The sequence below is a fragment of the Mesoplodon mirus genome (genome assembly GCF_964341445.2).
Source record: "Mesoplodon mirus genome assembly, chromosome: 15".
Lineage (NCBI taxonomy): Eukaryota > Metazoa > Chordata > Mammalia > Artiodactyla > Ziphiidae > Mesoplodon > Mesoplodon mirus.
Genome location: NC_138991.1, coordinates 63,271,548 through 63,279,618, shown reverse-complemented (window position 1 = coordinate 63,279,618; position 8,071 = coordinate 63,271,548). Strand labels below are relative to the sequence as shown.

The 8,071-nt window shown below is 44.9% G+C and overlaps 1 protein-coding gene across 1 annotated transcript; it reads left to right on the top strand.

Moving 5' to 3' along the window:
* Window positions 1-5,698: 5,698 nt before the first annotated feature.
* OR1F1 (olfactory receptor family 1 subfamily F member 1) lies at window positions 5,699-6,649 on the top strand (the record flags this gene model as incomplete). Its single annotated transcript, XM_082645243.1, is given in 8 exon segments — window positions 5,699-5,761; window positions 5,765-6,094; window positions 6,098-6,169; window positions 6,173-6,190; window positions 6,194-6,260; window positions 6,263-6,418; window positions 6,421-6,615; window positions 6,618-6,649. Coding segments are annotated over 8 exon segments (933 nt in total).
* Between the last annotated feature and the right edge of the window lie 1,422 nt (window positions 6,650-8,071).

The window sequence follows — 8,071 nt, the reverse complement described above, 5'->3', positions numbered from 1 at the left end:
ATTTCTAGGCTAGGAGGCAATATTGATGTATGTAATTGGTTCTGCAGACCTAAAGGAGATGTTAAGATTTGAGCCTTGTGAGTCAGACTCGGGATATTTATGACATCCCAGGCATCACTTACTACTTAATCAAGATGATACAGGTAGAAAACCTATGGTGAGCATGGGTATCTGGGAATGTGCAGAAGTATTCAGGAAAGGAAAACCAACCGATGTACCCAAGGAAGTGCTTAATCAACCTGAGGTTGAAAGACTAATAGGATAGACGCAAGAGGGAAGAGATATGGGAACATATGTATATGTATAGCTGATTCACTTTGTTATAAAGCAGAAACTAACACACCATTGTAAAGCAATTATACTGCAATAAAGATGTTAAAAAGACTAATAGGATGTGTGTTAGGGATGAATGGATTTATTCATCAACTTGGCATCCCACCAACATCGTTTCTAACCAAGGAACTCACTTTATAATAAAAGGAATGTGGTAGCCAGTTGTCATGATGGTCCCCAGCGATCCTAGTCTTGTGTAATCCCTTCACACCCTGAATTGGGCTGACTGTGTGTCTTAATCCATTCGGGCTTCTGTAGCAAAATACCATGGACTGGGGGCTTCCCTGGTGGCACAGTGGTTAAGAATCTGCCTGCCAATGCAAGGGACACAGGTTCGAGCCCTGGCCTGGGAAGATCCCACATGCCGCAGAGCAACTAAGCCCATGTGCCACAACTACTGAGCCTGAGCTCTAGGGCCTGCAAGACACAACTACTGAGTCCACATGCCACAACTACTGAAGCCTGCGCGCCTAGAGCCCATGCTCCGCAACAAGAGAAGCCACGACAATGAGAAGCCCGTGCACCGCAATGAAGAGTAGTCCCCACTCAGCGGCACTAGAGAAAATCCCTGCACAGCACCGAAGACCCAGCACAGCCAAAACCATGGACTAGGTAGCTTATACATAACAGAAATTTATTTTTCACAGTTCTGGAGGCTGGAAAGTCCAAAATCAAGATGCTGGCACATTTGTTGTCTGGTGAGAGCCCACTTCCTGGTTCATAGATAGCGGTTCCGTCTCACATGATGGAAGGGACAAGGGAGCTTTCTCAGGCCTCTTTTATAAGGGTACTAATCCTGTTGGTGAGGGCTCTCCCTTCATGACGTAATCACTTCCCAAAGGCTTCAACTCCTAATACCATCACCCTGGGAGTTGGGATTTCAACATATGAATTTTGTGGGGACACATTCAATCTGTAGCACTGTGTGAACTATAGGATGTTGTGGAAATGTTGCTGTTTAACTTTTGGAGCTCCCTCATAAAAGATACTGTGGGGCCTCCCTGGTGGCGCAGTGGTTGAGAGTCCGCCTGCCGGTGCAGGGGATGCGGGTTCGTGCCCCGGTCTGGGAGGATCCCATATGCCGCGGAGCGGCTGGGCCCGTGAGCCATGGCCGCTGGGCCTGCGCGTCCGGAGCCTGTGCTCCGCAGCGGGAGAGGCCACAACAGTGAGAGGCCCGCGTACGGAAAAAAAAAAAAAAAAAAAAAAAAGATACTGTGGCTTGTATCTTGCTGTTTTGAATCACTTGCTCAGGGGGAAACCAGCTACTCTGTTGCAAGGACCTATCAAGTTAGCTTTATGGAGAAGTCCACGAGAGGAACTGAGGCTTCCTGCCAATAGCAATGTGAAGGAGCCATCTTGGACACTCATCCTCCACCCATGGTCAAGCTTTCAGATGACTGAGCCCCTGCAGATAACTTAACTGCAATCTCATGAGAAGCCCTGATCCAGAACCATTCAGCTGAACCACTACCAGATTCCCGACCCATAGGAACAGTGTGAGATAAATGTTTACTGTTTTAAGTTGCAAAGTTTTGGTGTAACTTGTTACCTGACAATAGATAACTAATACAAGGGATAAGGCTAGTGTCCATAGGATTCTTTGGCATTTACCTTCTTTTTTCTAAAGGACTTTGGGGGGAAATTTAAAATATATTTATTTTATTTATTTGGCTGCACAGGGTCTTAATTGTGGCAGGCGGGGTCTTCGTTGCAGTGTGCGGAATCTTTAGTTGGGGCATGCTGGATCTTTAGTTGCAGCATGTGGGATCTAGTTCCCTGACCAGGGATCAAACCTGGGGCCCCTGCATTGGGAGCATGGAGTCTTAACTGCTGGACCACCAGGAAAGTACGAGCATTTACTTTTACACCATCACCAGAAGCAGTTGACCTTATGGAACAGAGAAATGGTCTTTTAAAGACTCAATTTTGGTACCTCAAATTTTTGAGGTTACCCTGTAAGGTTAGGGTGCTGTTTTACAGGATACAGTATAAGTTTCGTACCAGTGGACAATATATGCTGAACTTTCTCCCAACCAGGAATTTATGGGGCAAGGAAACAAGATGTAAAAGTGGGCATCTCTTTTTGCAATACCTAATGATCTACTTTCAAAATTTTGCTTTTTATCCCAGCAACACTGGGCTCTGAAGAGACTTCTTGCCGGCCAATTTGGGCTCCTTTTGCTACTTGGATAAACTGACCAAAAGGAGATTCTAATATTGTTATAACTTTGACTATCAGTAGAAAACAGTTTTTCTGCTACACAGTGGTAGCAGAGGATAATGGATGGAAAGATCTCCTTGAGAGGACTCTGGAATTGCCATGTCCAGTGATGGCAGTTAATGAAAGACTAGGACAATCTTATATGGGCAAGATCATAAGGATGTCAGATCTCTCAGACATGAGAATTAAAGTCACTATTCAGATTTTTAAAACCTTGAGTAGCTGGCTAAAGATAAAGGGAACATGAATTAGATTGTAGTTACGGAACATTATTAATATCAATTAATTGTTCATGACTACCCATGGAAACGAAGATTACATCATCAGTCATATTTTCCTCCTTCCTTTGTTACCTATATATTTATGTATTTTAGCTAGCTAGCTTTCTTCTTTTCTCTCCCTTCCTCCCTCTGTTTTACATATACATAGGATATGTAGTTATTGGTTAGCTTTCAGGTTTGATTCCGAAGTTATAGAATGTCAGGATGGGATCATGATTGGATCAGGGAAGATCTTGGTTTGGGACCTGGATACAGTAACTGATGGGATTTTGAGTTGCTCCCCTGTTATGAGAAGGATAGTTGTATTATGTTAGACCAGAGAATTGCTATTCTACTGAAGGGTAAGTTGGTAAGAGGGATGTGTGTTAATGTTATACAACTGGAGGGGTGGATTCTAGTGGGCATTTATCTTGTTTTTTGGCTTCCCAACTTCTGTGACCCCTTCCAAAGCTCAGGTAATACCCTACTTCATCATTCTTGTTGGGAAGAAAAGCCTACTTCTTCCTGTATCACAGGAAACCCTGAATAACTTATCTCACAGCCCCTGTAGCAGCTAAGCTGTGGGCATGTGCCTACCCATTAGATATCCTGACTCAGCCTTTGACACAAAGAAAGGGAGACAAGGAGGAAATTTTTCTAGCAGTGGCAGCCATTGCAGCAAAATGGATCCCCGGGTAACAATGCTACTGGTGGTACCCTATGTCCAGTGGCTAGCTGCGTCAGAGCCATGAACTGTAAGATTTATGCTTGGAGGCAGCAGGAACATGCTAATCAAACCTGTACTGTGCTATGATTTGGGCCATTATAGCGCCGAGTGACCTCCTGAGCCTGCTTCTCCAGTTGCTCTGTGGTTTTGAAGTATGAGCTATCATTTTCAAGAAATCCTTTTCTGCCTAATCAGCATGACTTCGGTTTTATTATTTTCGTCTAAGAACTGCCACAATGTAACCAATCATCAGAAAAGGACTTGAACCCTGAACTGGGCCACCACTAGTACTCTTTAAATCTCATCATTATTTCTCTCTCTGTGTGTGCATTTTTGGCCTTTCTGCATAGACTTTTGCTTCTCCATCTATGGGGCAGTCAGGAGAGAGTTACAAGCTTCTGGATTTCCACATCCAGGCCAAGTCATACTGAGAATGACCTGCAGGTCCGCAGCCTCAGTGTCAGGTTCCCAAATCCAATCGTGAATCCTCACTGGGCAGGAGGTGGTGGACTATAAACTGGGCTGCTGGAGCTCACACCCCTGTGACTCTGGATTGGGGACCATCCTCAGAAAAGGGTGATCCATTGTGAGCTGGGAAGACATCTCTAAAGAAGTCTACTCTGGGAGCCTGGAGTTTCTCAATCCTGGTATGTTGTGCTCTCTGATACATCTCTCCGCGAGGCTAATCCTTTACATCAAATGCTTTACAGGATTAAGCACAACTCTGTACTTCCACCCCCACCCAACCCCAGCATCCCTGTCTGCAAATGCATCACTAGCTCTAATCAGTAAATGACTGGATAGATAGTAGAGGAAAAGGGGTTGACTCAGATAACACTGCAATAACCCCAGTTTCTGAGCTAAGAAAATGAGAAGAAAAATCTTTCAATAACTGAACTTTCAAATACATAAACATAAGCCTAGATCAGCAAGGTGATGAATTTGGAAATCTCAGGGAGTTTTCTCTGGGACTTCTCTCCACCCAGATTGCTTTATCTCCAAGTTCTGACCCAGGAGTTAGATCATAAGCTTTGTCATTCATCATGGTTGGGCTCATAGGGACCAGGAAATAGGTGGGACAATTACTTTCTGCTTGTCTCTAAAAAGGCTCTCAGGGAATCTGGTCCCAGTGACCATGGAGGCTACTGTAAATACCCATCTCTGATACCTCCAAACATCCTGCACAGAGAGCTAAGGCCATGAATCTCTATTTGCTCAGAACCTACCTATATTTCCAAGACTTTCCAAACCTTATAATAAAGAGGAGCACTGGCCAGTTCCTCAAAGGTGAAGAACACTTGATAGCAACAGCACGAACTTCTCCCAGGTAAGATTGTAACAGTGGGGATGTCAATATTTCTTTACTAATGGGTGAAGTTTTTTTTATTATTAATTAATTAATTAATTTTAGGCTGCGTTGGGTCTTCTTTTTTGTGCGCGGGCTTTCTCTAGTTGCGGCGAACAGGGGCTACTCTTCATTGTGGTGCGTGGGCTTATCATTGCAGTGGCTTCCCTTGTTGCGGAGCGTGGGCTCTAGGCACGCGGGCTTCAGTAGTTGTGGCTCGCGGGCTCTAGAGCGCAGGCTCAGTAGTTGCGGTGCATGGGCTTAGCTGCTCTAAGGCATGTGGGATCTTCCCCGACCAGGGCTCGAACCCGTGTCCCCTGCATTGGCAGGTGGATTCTTAACCACTGTGCCACTAGAGAAGTCCCCGGTGAAGTTCTCTGAAGAACCTCCTTTGTTAAATCTTCCAGATCCAGGGAGTAGTAGTAAAAGTCCTGAATCCCTCGTCTGTTGCTTGTGATAAACCCAGTACCAATGAGCTGTTTCTCTTCTCTCTATGATCTACTAAGTGGGCAAAAGCCTGGGAATGTTAATAGAGATGCACATAATGTCAGGGAAGGGCTGTGTATGTGCCTGTGTTTTGTTTTTATGTTATATTTCATATAATTTAAAAAATTAGTCCAGTGGAACCAGCATCATCTAGGACTGGAGGTCGGAAGTTGAGGGTGTAGGGAGTAGGGGCAGATTCTGACTGAGCAACTCTAATGTAGGTTTTATTAACATGACCATGGCTGGAGCTTGGGTTATTGCACCCAAACCCTTTGCTTCTAGGTTTCTGACCTCTGCTTCTCTTCTCTGCATCTGAGTCCAGCCCCATGGGAGAGACAAACCAGTCAAGTAACTCTGAGTTCCTCCTCCTGGGGCTCTCCAGGCAGCCCTAGCAGCAGCAGCTTCTCTTCGTGCTCTTCCTGAGCATGTACCTGGCCACAGTCTTGGGAAACCTGCTTATCCTCTTGGCCATCAGCACAGACTCCTGCTTGCACATCCCCGTGTCCTTCTTCCTCTGCAACCTGTCCTTCGTGGATATCTGCTTCTCCTCCACCACTGTCCCCAAGATGCTGGCCAACCACATACTCAGGAAGCAGACCATCCCCTTCTCTAGGTGTCTCATGCAGATGTATTTTGTTTTCACATTCATGGACATGGACAATTTCCTCTTGGCTGTGATGGACTATGACCGCTTTGTTGCTGTATACCACCCCTTACACTACTAAGCAAAGATGACCCACCAGCTCTGTGCCCTGCTGGTCACTGGATTGTGGGTCATTGCCAACCTGGATATGCTGTAGCATACCCTGCTGATGGCTTGACTCTCATTCTGTGCAGACAGTGCCATCCCCCACTTCTTCTGTGATGTGACCACTCTCCTGAAACTCTCCTCTCTGATACACACCTCAGTGAGGTGATGATTCTAACTGAAGCACGGCCAATAATGAGCACCCCATTTGTTTGCATCCTGGTATCATATATCCTTATCACCTGCGCTGTCCTCAGAATCCAGTCCACAAAGGGAAGATGGAAAGCTTTCTCCACCTGTGCTCCCACCTGGCTATGGTTCTCCTCTTCTATGGCACCATGATATTTCTGTATTTCAACCCTTTATCCTCCCACTCAGCTGAGATAGACATAGCAGCTGCTGCAGTGTTCTCTGTGGTGACTCCCATGCTGAACCCCTTCATCTACAGCCTGAGAAACCAGGACATAAAAGAGGCTCTTGGAAAAGTGGTTGCTATTAATTTTTTCTACCCAGTAATGAAATAGGCTAAGAAAATCATGGAGGGAACTAATTTATAAGAAAATCTTGTTTTTGTTTTTTTGATTATGCAAAAGTTAACATTTGTCTTTTGTAAGAGAATCATCTACTCTCTGTCTTGGGAGAACAAAACTTGATACAGCCTCTTCAGGTTAAAGATTGAAAGAGAGATCCTTGTACCAGATAACTTGACGATTCCAACCGTCAGTGCCCTCCAGGCAAAACCCATTAGGAGCACACCTCTTGTTGAATAAGTTGCATTTATTACTCATGTAACAAGGGAGTTACACACACCATGGGGGGAATAGTGAGGTATCTTAGTAGGAAGGTGCTCAAAAGGACTTATTGAAAGACTTGGGCTTGTATGAGGTGATTTTGGTAAGGACTGGGTCTTTGCTCTGGATTCAAAGATGTCACAAAGTGAGGATAATTTTGGTTCACTATCTTAATATATTTTATCTAGAAGGAGGGCAAACTAGACTGTGGCCAAAGCTGTGATTGGCAAAGAAGTAGCAGTCACTCATATCCACCAGCACAGGGGGAGTTTGGTCATTTTTGTGGCTTGGACAGTGTTCATGTTTTAGTGTTCACATGCTTACAGAGTGGTCTTGTTTTGTCTTACTTTGTAACAGTCACAGAATGTCCTTGTGTGACACTGATATTCTGTGCAACTCTCTGTGTTCATCAAGAAAGCACCAAGCAGGGCTTCCCTGGTGGCGCAGTGGTTGAGAGTCCGCCTGCCGATGCAGGGGACACGGGTTCATGCCCCGGTCCGGGAAGATCCCACATGCCGCGGAGCGGCTAGGCCCGTGAGCCATGGCCGCTGAGCCTGCGCGTCCAGAGCCTGTGCTCCGCAACGGGAGAGGCCACAACAGTGAGAGGCCCGCGTACCGCAAAAAAAAAAAAAAAAAAAAGAAAGCAACAAGCAAAGTAGCAGGATACAAAATTAATGCACAGAAATCTCTTGCATTCCTATACACCAATGATGAAAAATCTGAAAGAGAAATTAAGGAAACACCCCCATTTACCACTGCAACAAAAAGAATAAAATACCTAGGAATAAACCTACCTAGGGAGACAACAGTCCTGTATGCAGAAAACTATAAGACACTGATGAAAGAAATTAAAGATGATACCAACAGATGGAGAGATATACCATGTTCTTGGATTGGAAGAATCGACATTGTGAAAATGACTATACTACCCAAAGCAATCTACAGATTCAGTGCAATCCCTATCAAACTACCAATGGCATTTTTCACAGAACTAGAACAAAAAATTTCACAATTTGTATGGAAACACCAAAGACCCTGAATAGCCAAAGCAATCCTGAGAAAGAAAAACGGAGCTGGAAGAATCAGGCTCCCTGACTTCAGGCTATACTACAAAGCTACAGTAATCAAGACAGTATGGTACTGGCACAAAAACAGAAAGA